General features: G+C 38.9%; 1 protein-coding gene across 5 annotated transcripts in view; it reads left to right on the forward strand.

The window, feature by feature from the left end:
- The window catches only part of LOC122552663 (fasciculation and elongation protein zeta-2-like), a 128,401-nt gene that overhangs the window by 65,704 nt on the left and 46,510 nt on the right, over nucleotides 1-16,187 (forward strand). For all 5 annotated transcript variants that reach the window (XM_043695485.1, XM_043695484.1, XM_043695486.1 and 2 more), the window contains exons 3-4: nucleotides 7,708-7,824; nucleotides 12,777-12,921. In XM_043695485.1, the coding sequence (XP_043551420.1) occupies nucleotides 7,708-7,824; nucleotides 12,777-12,921 (262 nt within the window). The remainder of the gene's footprint in view (nucleotides 1-7,707; nucleotides 7,825-12,776; nucleotides 12,922-16,187) is intronic.

The following is a 16,187-nucleotide window of genomic DNA, read 5'->3' on the forward strand; positions in this document are numbered from 1 at the left end:
CGATAGTCACAGGTGAGGTGCTGGAAGACTGGAGGTTGGCAAACGTGGTGCCACTGTTTAAGAAAGGTGGTAAGGACAAGCCAGGAAACTGTAGACCAGTGAGCCTGACGTCGGTGGTGGGCAAGTTGTTGGAGGGAATCCTGAGGGACAGGATGTACATGTATTTGGAAAGGCAAGGACTGATTCGGGATAGTCAACATGGCTTTGTGCGTGGGAAATCATGTCTCACAAACTTGATTGAGGTTTTTGATGAAGTAACAAAGAAGATTGATGATCTACTGATCTATATGGACTTCAGTAAGGCGTTCGACAAGGTTCCCCATGGGAGACTGATTAGCACGGTTAGATCTCATGGAATACAGGGGGAACTAGCAATTTGGATACAGAACTGGCTCAAAGGTAGAAGACAGAGGGTTGTGGTCGAGGGTTGTTTTTCAGACTGGAGGCCTGTGACCAGTGGAGTGCCACAAGGATTGGTGCTGCCCCCTCTACTTTTTGTCATTTACATAAATGATTTGGATGCGAGCATAAGAGGTATAGTTAGTAAGTTTGCAGATGACACCAAAATTGGAGGTATAGTGGACAGCGAAGAGGGTTACCTCAGATTACAACAGGATCTTGACCAGATGGGCCAGTGGGCTGAGAAGTGGCTGATGGAGTTTAATTCAGATAAATGTGAGGTGCTGCATTGTGGGAAAGCAAATCTTAGCAGGGCTTATACACTTAATGGTAAGGTCCTAGGGAATGTTGCTGAACAAAGAGACCTTGGAGTGCAGGTTCATAGCTCCTTCAAAGTGGAATTGCAAGTAGATAGGATAGTGAAGGCGGCGTTTGGTTCGCTTCCCTTTATTAGTCAGAGTATTGAGTACAGGAGTTGGGAGGTCATGTTGCGGCTCTTTCAGAACCCCATTTTGATCCTTTCCAACAGGTTTACACCCAGAACTGAAACGGGGGATCCTGAGGGCCTGTATTACATGTATTTGGAAAGGCAAGGGTTGACGAGGGATATCAACACAGCTTTGTACATGGATAATCAGTGTCTCACAAACTTGACTGAGTATTTTTTTGAAGAAGTAACAAAGAGCATTGCGGAGGGCAGAGCGGAGGGCATGATCTATATGGAGAAAGTGAGGACTGCAGATGCTGGAGATCAGAGTCAAAAGTATGACACTGGAAAAGCATAGCAGGTTAGGCAGCATCCAAGGAGCAGGAGTCGACTTTTCGATGAAGAGCTTATGCTCTAAATGTCAACTCCAGTGATCTACATGGACTTCACTAAAGTGTTTAACAAGGTTCCACGTGGTAGACTGGTAAGCAAGTTTAGATCACACGGAATACAGGGAGAACTAGCCATTTGGCTACAAAACTGGCTCAAAGTTAGGTGACAGAGGATGATGGTGGAGGGTTGCTCTTCAGACTGGAGGCCTGGGACCAGCAGCTTGCTAAAAGGATTGGTATTGTGTCCACTGCTTTTTGTCATATATATATATATAGACGTGAACACAGGAGGTATGGCTAGTAAGTTTGCAGATTACACCAAAATTGGTGGTGTAATGGACAGCAAAGAAGGTTACCTCAAGAGTTCAACAGGACCTTGATCAGATGGGCCAATGGGCCAAGGAGTAGTTGATGGAGTTTAATTTCGATAAATGTGAGATGCTGCATTTTGAAAAGGTAAATCAAGGCAGGATTTATACATTTAATGATAAGGTCTTGGAGAATACTGCTGAACAAAGACACCATTGTGTGCAGCTTCATGGTTCCTTGAAGGTGGATATACAAGTAGACAGGATAGTGAAGGCGGCATTGGTATGCTTGCCTTTATTGGTCAGTGCACTGCGTAGACAAGTTGGAAGGTCATGTTGCGGTACTACAGAACATCGGTTGGACTGCTTTTGGAATCCGGTCTTCAATTCTTGTCTCCCTGCTATAGGAATGATGCTGTGAAACTTGAAAAGGTTCGGAAAAGATTTACAAGGATGTTGCTAGGATTGGAGGGTTTGAGACATAAGGAGAGTTTGAATCGGCTGGGGCTTTTTTTTCTTGGAGCATTGGAGGCTGAGAGGTGACCTTATAGAGGTTTATAAAATCATACGGAGCATGGATAGGGTGACGAGCCAAGGCCTTTTCCCCAGGGTGGGGGAAGTCCAGAACGAGAGGGCACAGGTTTAGGGTGAGAAGGGAAAAATTTGCTGAGGGGCAATGTTTTCACACAGAAGGTGGTGCATGTATGGAATAAACTGCCAGAGGAAGTGGTGGTGGCTGGTACAATTACAACATTTAAAAGGCATCTAGATGGGTGCATGAATAACAAGTGTTTAGAGGAATGTGGTCCAAATGCTGGCAAATGAGACTGGATTAATTTAGACTATCTAGTTGGTATGGACTAGTTGGACTGAAGGATCTGTTTCCATGCTGCACAGATCTATGACTTTATTCCTAATCAAAATCACACATTCACACAACAATCAAACATAAGACAGAGTTTGGCTTCTCAATTCTTTTCCAATGCCTCTCCTCTGTTATCTAGCTGGGTGGGTCAGTCACTGTCTGGTTTCATTCTGATCTATACAGTCACAACCAAACAAATCGCCCCCATCACTTTTATCCTGCTCCTACATTATGATGTCTTGATTCTGGATGTAGGTTTGCTCGCTGAACTGGAAGGTTCATTTTTCAAACATTTCGTCATACTAGGTAGCATCTTTAGTGAGCCTCCGGACGAAGCGTTGCTGATGATTCCTGCTATCTATTTATATGTTTGGATTCATTTGGGTTAGTGATGTCATTTCTGGTGATGATGTCATGTCCTGTTCTTTTTCACAGGGGGTGGTAAATTGGGTCCAAGTCAACGCGTTTGTTGAGAGAGTTCCGGTTGGAATGTCATGCTTCTAGGAATTCTCGTGGTATCTCTGTTAGGCTTTGCAGGAATCATCAGCAATGATTCAGTCTGCAGGCTCACTGAAGATGTTACCTAGTATGGTGATGAAACGTCTGAAAATGAGCCTTCCAGTTCAGTGAGCAAACCTACATCCAGAACTTCAAACTGAGCTACACATCATCTTCTCAAAACTCGCTTACGTCTTGATTCCCCAAAGACTACCTTGGTTTCTTGAAAGAACAAAGTGATCTGCAGCCCTCATCACAAAGTCTGCTTATTTGATACAAACTCCATTCCTCTTCCTGGGTACATTCTGAGCTGTGGGCTGCATGGCAAGTTGAAAGACTGGTGAATTTTATCTAGTAGTACATCCCTTCAGTTTTTTTGCAACAAGCAAGTTACTGACTATACACACCAGTGAGGCTCAAAAAACCTGTCACACAATGTCTAATATTAGATAGGATTCTGGAATTGGACACATTTGTTGGATAATCCTAAGTGTGCAAGGCATTAAGCTGAAAACCAATTCAAGACCATCAGTCTGACTGGCTGCATATATGATTTATGCACAGGGCCCTGTTTGTTTTGGCAGAAATAATGTGTACACACACTGTACCTGTTTCACTTTAACAAAATAGGTGACAGTCATTGCCCTGTCAGGAAATGCCCTGACCAGAGTCAACTTGCCTTGTTTAAAATCTGAACAGAGCTTACTATTAACTGCCATTCAGCATTAATAGATTCAGTCTCCATAGCAATGCCTCTATCAGAGCCCACTTGCCACAGAATCTCTTCTCAAGCAGTATGAATGTTTACTCGCGCCTCAAATTTGTACTTGTGAAAGGTCCTCAAGAACGCAAGATGAAGCTTCAACAAAACGTGTATTTTCTAAACTCTCCTGGTATGTTCAAGTGTTTCTAAAAAGAATTGCATATGGACAATGACAGTACTAGTACCGTATCTTCTAAATGACAAACAAAAGTGGATGTGACATCGGACTACAGGAAGTTGTGTTGAACTCATGACAGGACAAGATTGAGATCTTCAGTGGTTAGTGAAGTATTGCAAATATTGTTCAGTTCTGTTTGCTTTCTATATTTCCAATAAAACTGTACAATAGGTGAAGTGCTGACAGTGGTGATAAACTACTGGCAGCTCAGATACACAACAGAAAATTTAATAAGATAAAATGTAAACTCTGATGGACATTGGAGTCATCATTTTATTCTCAATAGACAATGTTCACAGGATTCTCTGATATCTAGCCACATGTAGTTCAATGTGATTTTTTTTCTTTCATTAAAGTAGTTTGAATCTTATTTTGTTCGTTTTTCTAAAAAGCCATAAAATAGACTGACAAACATTGACCAGACTAATGGTTAGAAATGAAACACTAATTATGTCCAAGAATATAAATATTTCTATATTTCTAGCTCATTTTCATTCTTGCGATAAATGAATCATGGTTTTCAACAATCACATATCCACAACTCAGTAAGAAATTATGGGAGTGAATCTTACTCCAGCAGCGTGGAAAAAAAAAAAACAAGCTAATAGTTTTAGTGTTCGAATACTGGATTGGTTTCCAGTGGGATATTTGTATAAGATAGATTTGGAACGGCAATCTCTCATTCTAACTAATCAATTCTAACGTGTCAGGCTAGCAAACAGGTCATGTAAAAAGAGACCAGAGTTAGAGAAACAATTCAGAATGTGAACATGCTTCACATAAAAGCAATAAAAATAATCTTTCTCAATTGCCTGTTGGCACAAAAGCGGTGAAGGCTCATTTATCACAAACCTATTCAGGAGGAATTTATTACTCCTAAATAGAGGAGGAAAGTTATTGGTCTAATCTGATAATACATGGAATTACATGTGCCAATGCTTTAATCTTCATGATTGGGAAGGTGTTTATCATGGAACCTTCCAGGCTGTATATGAAAAATGTCTACATAGATTCCATGCAGTCAGAACATCACAGTCAAGAAAGCACAACAACATCTCTACTTCCTCAGGAGGCTAAGGAAATTCGGCATGTCCACAAAGACTCTTATCCATTTTTATAGATGTACCATAGAAAGCATCTTAACTGGATGCATCACTGTGTGGTATGGCAGCTATTCTTCTCAAGAGCACAAGAAATTACACAGAGTCGTGAACATAGCCCAGTGCATCTCACAAACCAGTCTTTCATTCACTGACTCCATCTATGCTTCCCTGTGCCTCTGGAAAACAGCCAACATAATCAAAGACCCCTCCCACCTTGGTTATACACTCTTCCACCCTCTTCCATCAGTCAGACGATATAAAAGCTTGAATACATGTACGAACATATTAAAGAGCAGTTTCTTTTCCACTGGTTATCAGACTTTTGAATGGACCTCTCAAATGTTAACGTTGATCTGCCTCTCTGCATCTTCTCTACATCTATAACACCGTATTTTACACTGTTCTGTGACCGTGATACTCCTCGTATGAAACCATCTGTCTCTATAGCATGCAAAACAATACTTTCCACTGTATCTCGGTGTATGTAACAACAATAAATCAAACTCCAATGTTCAAGGCCATTCCAGAGAATTAACATAATCACGGCTATTATTGAGTGTAGGATGGAGAATGCAGTATTATCAAATTGATTATGTTTTGGCTAAAATACTAAACCAAGGTCCTCCCTACCTGCTAGTGGACAGAAAGGATTCCATGACACTTTTTAGCCACCAGCATTTTAAAAGGGATGATTGATTATGATAGAATTTGGAACATTGAGGAAGTGATAAGATTTTATAATTAACAGTTCTCTCTTTCTGAAAGAATATTCTCGTCCTGTTTCCTGTATCTCAAGTTGCCGATAATGACAGATATTGCTTTGATTTAAGGTTTATCCATTGAAGTAAGTTAACTGAAAATTGACTTTTTCAGACTTGCAGTTCTGAAATTCCATCAGTTCAAACCTGAAAAATCAAAAAACATACATGCAAAAGGAACTTAGTTGCATGGATTTTAAGGGCCTCTGTTTGGTAGGATTTGGTCTACACATTGCCTTGGAATCTCATACTGAACATCCTTGCTTTGTAATACAGCTATTCTTTACTGTAAGGCAACAGCTTATATATTATGACCAAGAAAGGTTACTGAAATAGTTCAATTTTCTCCATATTTAATTATAATGCATTAAACAATAATTAATTTACATTTGTTTCATAAATGAGTGTTAATTTTACTATGTTTACAGCAATGATTTACAAATAATGTCCTGTACAGCCGCAACATGACCTCCCAACTCCTGTACTCAATACTCTGACCAATAAAGGGAAGCAAACCAAACGCCTTCTTCACTATCCTATCTACCTGCGACTCCACTTTCAAGGAGCTATGAGCTTGCACTCCAAAGTCTCTATGTTCAGCAACACTCCCTAGGAGCTTACCATTAAGTGTATAAGTCCTGCTAAGATTTGCTTTCCCAAAATGCAGCACCTCGCATATATCTGAATTAAACTCCATCTGCCACTTCTCAGCCCATTGGCACATCTGGTCCTGTTGTAATCTGAGGTAACCCTCTTTGCTGTCCACTTCGCCTCCAATTTTGGTGTCATCTGCAAACTTACTAGCTGAACAAATATTAGTGACAAGTTCATGAGATCCTCTTTATTTCTTCAAAGATGGGGAGGGCAAGTTTATAAGAAGTTGCCTCATAGTAGAGCAGAGAAGTTGGGGTTTGTGTTTGTATTCCAAGATAAATCATTAAACCAGTTATTGAAAATAACTATTTCTGTTTTGGGTAGCTGGTAGGGGATATAGTAGGGAAACAGGATGGACAAGTACATCAAAGATGGAAAGTAAGTGTGATTGAGCAGATTGGTAGCTGCAGAAATGTGGGACTGACAGAGGAGAGGCTGAATAGTTTGGAATTTGGAATATCATTTGGCGAATAACTTATAATTTTCACTGCTACAACTTGGACCTCTAAATCTGAACTAGGCAATGAAAGTTAGGCTGGCACGGGGGTAGCAAGTCCCAGGCTAGGCTATTGCAGGGGTGGCACAGGAAAAGTGCGTTCTAGATTAGAGGTGCAGCCCTTGGGGTCTGGAAGCGAGGCTTGAAGCCTAGTGTGATCAGGAGACTTGGCTGAGGTGGTCTGAGGGCTTGGGGCTGGCACAGATTTGGTGAAAAGACTTTTTTTTAAAAAAACTCTTCATTCTTATGCTGAACTTTTATTTATAATTCTTTCTTTCAAGTCTGTGATACATACTTAAGTATCTGTACCTATTACCATGTATGTAAGGTGGCACCAAAGCAATGAGACATTGCAAACTTTTCACTGCATTCATTAGAGTGCATGTGACAATAAAGCTAATTTTAATTTTAAAAAAATTAGCGATCTCATCAGCCGCAACATACTGGGATCCAGTAAAGTTCAACTGAAGTTTTCAATCGTGGAGAAATTATTCCTGATTGCAGGTCATCAGCATTTGTTATCCTTCTGCTTTGTAGAACAATGAAATCCTTACCTTGTAGCACAAATTGAAAACCACCTAGTGCATCTAGTAAACCACTATTTGGAACAGCATTGTGTTTCTTAGTGGAGTAGTCACCTGTGATCTTCATTGATACCCATGTAGCATAACATATACAAATTACACTAGATTAGATTAGATTCCCTACAATGTGGAAATAATTGGCTGCAGTAATTTCATACTTCAGAACTCAATGAATAAAAGCAAGTGAAAGGAATGATTTATTAAAATGGTGGCTTGAATTATAATCTATGCATAATCAAAGACTCAAGTAATTTAAACGTTGATTCTATTTTTGTTTTCTAGCTGAATGGTAACATTAACCTGGATCTTTCTGATGATGAGGAGCTACGAGATCAGTTGGACATGCATTCTATTATCGTTTCTTGTATAAATGATGAGCCACTCTTCACAGCTGAACAGGTGACTTCAATTTGAGTGTTCAAATTATAAAATAAAGCTGGACTCAATATAAAACAATCTGTTCTAAACTAAACATTAAATAGATTACCTAAAATAATTGTTCAAGTAAAGTTATGCAAACTAATTGTAGCTTCTTTCCTGTCATCCCAAAGAGTTATGTCAGTTAAAAGTCGAGCCAGATTAAATTTAATCAACTGAATATGACATGTCCCACAGAATAGAATTCTGTCCTGACAGTTAAATAACCAAGCTAGATTAATTTTCAAATCCTGGATTGAGCCTTTGAGCCACAGCACTCCAGCCCCATTGTTTAATGAGAGATCAAAGAAATGCAGGTCTGAGAGCATGGGTGGAATCTTCCTCTCCATTTAAGAGGTAGGCTAGGTATTGAGAAGGATAAATAATAGGGCAAGTTGACACTGGAGAGACACCTGCCCCTACTTTCCCATCACTTCTAATCAAGTTCTGGGGGAATGTCGATGAGCCACATTTTCAACCACCACTAATTAAGTCCTTCAAGTAGTAAATCAATGACCATTTAAAAGCCTCAAGACAACCTGATTCCTTCCTGCTAGGAGTGCAAGTAAAAGTATTGCTTTCCAAATAGGGAATTCAGGATGGTCTGCCTGCCAGCCAGGTTTGGAGTTGGGATTTCCATTTGCTTCAATTTATGACCAATTGAGAGTATGTATAATGGTTAGAGGTTTGACCAATGCAAGCCTTCCCCACTTCTGAATACTCCCATGATTCTCCCAAAACACACTTGCTACTTGTTAGTATCCTGGACCTCTGACAAATCTCTCCACTCCTCAAGGCACGACTTCATTGAAGAAACACCTGATGAACTGAAGTCTGCTGGACTTTCTTGCTGCTGTGTGGGTGGGAGTGTGGGAAAGAAGAGTGGATTTATCATTAGTGTGAAATTGCTTGGGACTGTGGATCATATTTGCGATGGGACGAGTTGGATACTACAGAAGGTGGGGAGGTTGGATGAAAAATGATAGGTGAAAAGATTCTCATTGAACCTCACAGAAACACTGCTGTAAATGTACTTTACTTCATGGATTAAGCCCATCTCACTCCTTACCCAAGCCAAAATCCCCAATCTTTAGGAAATGCATTTCCATGCATTCAAAAGAAATTAAATGAAAAGCATGGGAAATAGGAGTATGCTGCTCAACCTGTTGCGCTGCTGTGGCATTCAAGCAGATCATGGTTAATCATCTACATCCACAGCATTTATATCCCATTGTCCCACTATCCATTCATTTTAGAAATATATCAGTTTCCATGTTGCACATGCTGAATGACTGAGATCATATCCACCTGGGGGTAAAGAATTCCAAAAGTTTAGCATTGTCTCTGTGAAGTTCCTCTCCAACCAGAACAAATCTTCAGGCAAAAAGGTTCTCACTTAGCTTTGCCAGATTATTCCAGCTGGACGTCCAGTGCAGGGTTCATCAAAATCGGTGTAGTCCAGCAGCAGCATTGGAGTGAATTGTTACACAAACCGTGTCCGTTTTTTCTTTATAGCAATAACTACCGTATTTTAGTAGATAAAAGACAAGCTGTTGTTTTTATAAATTGAAAATGATTAACCAACTTCGAAAGAATGGATTGATTGCCTCCCCTGAAGCAGCTCTGCTAATTCAGAAGTAAATGGTTTGCGGTCAATTTTGAGATTTAGAAAGATTTCAAATCTTTCTTGTCACTAACCAATCCATTCTTGCGGATTAAAATTGCTCTCTCTGACTCTGACCGGAAATAGGCATAGGAATATTTGAAGTGTTATCAATTGAGTCAAGCTGATTGTTCCTCTTTGAATATTATGATAGGATTCTCATATCCATGAGTCAGACATTGAGCCTTAATTTAATGGCATCTCTTAAAATAATGGCATCTCTTAAAATGTAACAATTCCTTAGTGCTGCTGTGCACAAGAGGAATTTAAATCTTTCTCATCTCTCAGTCAATTGAGAGCTTCTTACAGAACTAGACAGAGTATAAATGCAACAAAATCTTAGTATTTTCTCAAGTCACTTTTAACATGAAATTCTGTTTCATCTTCTAAATTCAATTACATATTCTTGCTCATTATGCAAAAACAGACTTCTAAAACTGGCTCTGAAATTTCCCAGCTTTTTCTTCTGGATGTGGGGTAGTGGGAATAGAGAGCCCTATTTCTTTCTTTGCTACCATTATACAATTAGTATCATACTTTAACAGCTTAAACTTTAATAATCAGAATAAATTCTGCAAAAGTGTTTTTATATTTCAAGAAGGCTGGCTTGGATCCAAATAAATTGTGCTTTTCCTTTTAAGGTCTTTGCCAGTTTGCACATAGAAGTTGCTCCTCCTTGTTGTCCAAAAAAGGCTCAAGATAAGAATATAAAAACACTTCTATGTTCAATTGTCATTTGCCTGCCTGAAAACAGTTACAGCTGCATACTAGTCAAGTACGCAACTGACCAAACAGGCACAGACATGCCTTCTGTGGACTGCAGTGACTCTAGAAAGCAGCTCACCACAACCTTCTCAAGAGCAACTAGTGATGGGTAATAAATGCTGGCCAGCCAGTGATGCCCATGTTCCAAGAGTGAATTAAAAAAACAATTTAAAAGGCCTCCAAAAATAGCTCTTGGATTTTGTCCTGGAAAAGTCTAGAATTTGTTTTGTATTTGGTTTGCAGCTAACTGCATGCTACTAGTCTCCCTATTAATGTAACATGAACGTATCTTTACACCATTTAGCTTTCTTTAGCTCGTTGATATTGTAAACTCTTGAAGCTGTGAATGTGTGTGATTTGACATGGAGAAATCCATAAGTAACTTAGTATAAGTATGAAAGACTCATTTAATGGAAGAATTGCTACATTAAGTATATTACTGTTGCTTTTACTGTTAACTTGCTTCCTGTTAGTGATGGTTGAATAAAGATATTGAGGTTCTAGTCAAGAATAAAAGAGAATCTTATTTTAGATATAAGCAATGGTTCAATTCAATCTCTTAATCAATATAAAGTGTGGAGATGCATTCTTAAGAGAGGAATAAGGAAGGCAAAGAGAGGATATGATATAACAGCATTGACAGATAAGGTTAAGGATAATCCAAAGAGATTCCACAAATACATTAAGAGCAACAGTGGGTAGGGCCTCTTAAAGATTAAGAAAGTTGTCTTCATGTTGAACCTCAGGAGATGTGAGGCACACTAAATGAATACTTTGCATCAATTTTTACTGTGGAGAAAGAAATTGAGTTTAGAGAACAAGAAAAATAAACTTTGATGTTTTAAAAACAGTTCACATTACAGAAAAGGAAGTTCAGGAGGTTTTGGAGAATATAAAGGTCGATAAACCTCCAGAACCTGATCTAATGTATCCCAGAATGTTGTGGGAAATAAGAGAGGAAATTACGAGACCTCTTGCAGAAATACTTGCATCATATCTATCTACAGGTGAGCTGTCAGATGACTTGAGCATGGCTCATGTTGTACCTTTGTTTCAGAAAGTTTGTAAGGAGAAACCGGAGAGCTATAGATCTGCGAATCTGATTTCTGTTGTGGATAAATAGGATTAATGGACATTTAGAGAGGCAAAATTTGATTTAGGGTAGTCTGCACAGTTTTGTACAAGGAAAATCATGTGTCTCAAATTTGATTGAGTTATTTTGAGGAAGTTGTTAAAAAGATTGGCAGAGAGGTAGATATTGTTTATTTGGATTTTAGTAAAGTCTTTAACACGGTTCTGCATGGTGGACTAATTAGTAAAGTTAAGTCACATGGGATTCCGGGTGAGCTTGCCAATTGGGTACGTAATTGGCTTAAATGGCAGAAGATAGAGAGTAATGGTGAAAGGTTGCTTTTCAGACTGGAGGCCCGTGGTGTACCTCCGGGATTGGTTCTGGATCCTCTTTTGTTTATCATTTATATAAATAATTTGGATAGGAATTTAGAAGGCATTGTTTGTAAGTTTGCGGACGACACCAAAATTGGTGGCATTGTAGACACTGAAGAAGGTTTTCTAAGATTACAAAGAGATCTTAATCAAATGGGTCAGTGGGCTGAAAAATGGCAGATGGAGTTCAATCTGGATAAATGTGAGGTATTGCATCTTGATATTACAAGCAAGGCTAAGGCTTAAGCTTATACAGTTAATGGTAGGGCCTTGGGTAGTATTCTAGAACAGAGGAACCTAGGGGTGCAGGTACATAATTTTTTGAAGTTTGCGTCACATAGACAGGGTGGTTAAAAAGGCGTTTAGCATGCTTGCCTCATTGTTCAGTCCTTTGAGTAAAGGAGTTGGGAAGTCATGTTCAGGTTACAGGACATTGGTGAGATCTCTTCTGGAATACTGTGTCCAGTTTTGGTCGGCTGGTTACAGGAAGGATATGATCAAGCAGTAGAGGGTTCAGAGGGATTTACCAGGTCGTCGCAAACTATGGAATGTTTGAGTTATAAAAGGCTGGATAGGCTGGGACTTTTTTCCACCGGAGTGTAGGATGTTGAGAAGTAATCTGATAAAAGTTTATAAAATAATGAGAGGTATAGATAGAATTGATGTTAGTTGCCTTTTGCCTAGGATGAGGAATTTCAAGATCAGGAGACACATTTTTAAGCTGAGAGGAGAGAGATTTAAAAAAGACAAGTTTTTTTTTCCCCAGAGGGTGATTCGCATCTCAAATGAACTTCCTAAGAAAGCGTGGGTGTGGGTACAATTGCAGTGTTTAAATGACATTTGGATAGATACACGAATAAGTGGGGTTTGGAGGGATATGGGCCAGGAGCATACAGGTGGGATTAGTTTGGGATTACGTCTGGCACTGAGTGTTTGGACCGAAGGGTCTATTTCTGTGCTGTATGACTCTATGACTATAACAGCTATTGGAAACCAATGGCAGTATGTGTGTGTATGCATAATAATGGCTGCAATAAAGCTTCCTTCATGTTTCTTTGAGGTCATCGAGGAAATAGAGGAAATGATGCAAGAATCTCCTGACCCTGAAGAAGATGACACACCCACACAGTCTGACCGACTTTCCATACTATCCCAGGAAATCCAGACACTCAAAAGATCCAACACCAGCAATAGTTATGAAGAACGTAAGCACTTTGAATGCATGTCATTAAAATTGGGTTATGGGAGTAGTGATTTGTGAAAAATTATCAAAGCAAAGCAAAACTTTCAATGTTGTAGCAAAGATAACATGGGTGTATGATCTCTTAAAAGGTAGTTGCAATATTTTGTTTTGGCATGGGGGAGGATGTCTGAGATAATAAAAGTTGAATTATTTGAAATAGATATTTAAAAGAAGTAATTCTAATAAACATTTTCACGTGCACTTCCAGATTTAATTTTGCCATATTTCGTTTAAGCCATAATGTGAGACAGGTTGATGAGGTGCACATGCTAAGCAAATTGTCTTGTGCCACTGTAGAGTGTGAAGCCCTACAGTTTACTTTGGTTGTGTTCTGCATACCATATTCTGAGTAATGCAAACGTATTATGCTAATCTCTGGCACTCAACCTGTGTTCTGCCTCAAATTGTCAATTAGCCTCACTTTTGGTCCAGTCAACCTTCTTCACTCGACTTGAAATGTTGACTCTGCTTTCTGTCCACAGATGCTGCCAGATATCCTGAGTTTGTTCAGCAGTTTCTGTTTTCATGTTCTTATCACCATAAGAAAGATGCAGATATAGTTCTTAAGACTGAAGGGATTAAAGGATGTAGGGAGAAAGTGGGAGTAGGATACTGAGTTGAATGATCACCTGTGATCATGCTGAATGACAGAGCAGGCTTGAAGGGCTAAATAGTCTACTCAAGTTGTTTGTTTCTATTAGGTTAGATTAGATTAGATTAGATTCCCTACCGTGTGGAAACAGGCCCTTTGGCCCAATCAGTCCACACCGATCCTCTGAAGAGTAACCCACCCAGACCCATTTCCCTCTGACTAATGCACCAAACACTATGGGCAATTTAGCATGGCCAATTCACCTGACCTGCACATCCTTATGACTATGGGAGGAAACCCACGCAGACACTGGGAGAACGTGCAAACTTCACACAGGCATTCGCCCATGGCTGGAATCGAACCTGGGACCCTGGTGCTGTGAGGCAGCAGTGCTAACTGCTGAGCCACCGTGAATGAATTGAATGAATGAATAATTGAATGAATATCCTTTATTATCACTTGTATTCCACCACAGAAGAAAACTAGTACAGTGAAAAATTTAATGGCCTTATAATGGTGCCATCTTAGGTACAAGTACCAACGTACAAATCTTAGACTTAAAAAAAGTGTTGTTATACAAAACAGAATGAAAAGGATAGTAGTAACATTACTTAGTGTTTGAGAATGAGTTAGAAGTGAGGTAGTTACAGCATTGTGAAAAGGACTATATAATTTGCGGCAAAGCAAGTTAACCTCTTTGTCTTTGTCACTAGATGATTCACAGGAGCAATTGTAGTTGCTTTTCTTCTTTCATTTGACTTTCTCTTCCTCTTAGAAGGACATTCATTTTTGTTGTAATGGTTGATCTATCATGACAGAATACTCAATGTTTATTATTGTACATGAATGATTTTAGAGTATGGTCTCCAAAATACTGAAAAAAATCCTGAACCCATGTTGTTAAATCAGAATTTGATGGATTTAGTCAGATAAACCAAGGCCACTGTAATTTACCATACAGATTATTCAGAACAAAATATAAATTAATTTTCAAACCTAAATGTAGTGTAAAAGGATCTCAATAAGCAATGAAATTCCATAATTAAACCGAAAGTGCTAATAATACTCAGTAGGTCTGGCAAAATCTGTGGAGAGAGGTTAATTTTTCAAATCAAATATGGCTACTTCAGATGAAATGTCCATCATTTATATCAAAATACAGAGAAAATCATTTAGGATTTAGGAAGATTTTCACTTTTATTCAGTTAATTGAGTTGTAAACTTTCTACGGTTGCAACTTACTGGATTGTCAGATCCCAGTTTTAAAGATTACCTTCAGGAGGAAGAGGACAAATTCTTCTCGTCTTTCCTTTTCATGTTCCAGGCACATCAAAGGTGATATAATGCACTAATGTGGATAAAGATTGCACTAAACTGAATCGCAACATATTTAAGAGCTTAATTCTTTAGAAATAGTAGTATGCATTTACACTGCATAGGGTGATAGTATTTTTTAATAATTTCTGAAGAATGTTCAAATTACTTCGGAGTATATGAGCTTTACATTATTTGTTTTGTAAAAAAAAATACAGTAACAAAATTGGTTAAAATTAATTTTTCTGCATACACTTATTACATAGACAATCTACTAGCATCAATCTTTTTGTTTATGGAATATAAATATTTATAAGCTATTCTGTCAAAGTAGATTGCACATTTACACAGAGATGAGAGCATTGTGGGACAGACCTTTTAACCTTTAAAGTAACAGCTCTCTACCTTGGAAAGTGTTAGAATGACGAGTAATCAAACACTTGAATTGGGGTGCAAAATTGTATTTTGTAGATTTGTAGCCATGATTTTCCATAGAAATGATATAGCCCAAAGACACAGACAATTCAATTGCTAAATTAACCTCGACCATTCCTATGAACATTCTGGCAACAGGTTATGGAGGACTATTGCCTGAAAGTGTGTCTTAACATGATCTGCCACATGCTTGAACTAGAGTTTACAGAATAATGCCACAGGAACAGTTAAGCAATGAATTGTAATCAAAATATTTTTTGTCCGCTCTGTACATTTTGTTAACAATAACATTGTTATTCATCTGAACCAAAGGAGAAATTTCAAATTTAATGGTTGCATAAGTAAGCACATTGGCTTGCTGGAAGCTCAATTTGCCAGATCTGTGTAAAGCAAGAAGAGCTGCTTTGCTGATTGACACACTGCATAAATCAGCAATATGTCGAAACCATTCTGTCACTGATTTTCTTGTGGCCCCAAGAAATTTCCAGTGACATGGTAATTAAATGCCCATGAATTCGTAAAGTTAATGATGTGCTTATCATTGCTTTTTTAAATATAGTATAGTAAGATAACAGAACAAAGTAAATGGTCAATGATAACACGCACTACAAAGTGAAACAAGCTGACAGTAGATTAAGGCTGAAACTTTATTGCTGGAACAGCACAGCAGGTCAGGCAGCATCTAGGGAACAGAAGATTCGACGTTTCGGGCACATGCCCTTCTTCAGGAATGAGCAGAGAGTGTTCAGCAGGAGAAGATAAAAGGTAGGGAGGAGGGACTTGGAGGAGGGGCGTTGGAAATGTGATAGGTGGAAAGAGGTCAAGGTGAGGGTGATAGGTCGAAGTAGGATGGAGGCGGAGAGGTCAAGAAAAAGACTGCAGGTCAG

This window comes from Chiloscyllium plagiosum, chromosome 9 (assembly GCF_004010195.1).
Source record: "Chiloscyllium plagiosum isolate BGI_BamShark_2017 chromosome 9, ASM401019v2, whole genome shotgun sequence".
Taxonomy (NCBI): Eukaryota; Metazoa; Chordata; class Chondrichthyes; order Orectolobiformes; family Hemiscylliidae; genus Chiloscyllium; species Chiloscyllium plagiosum.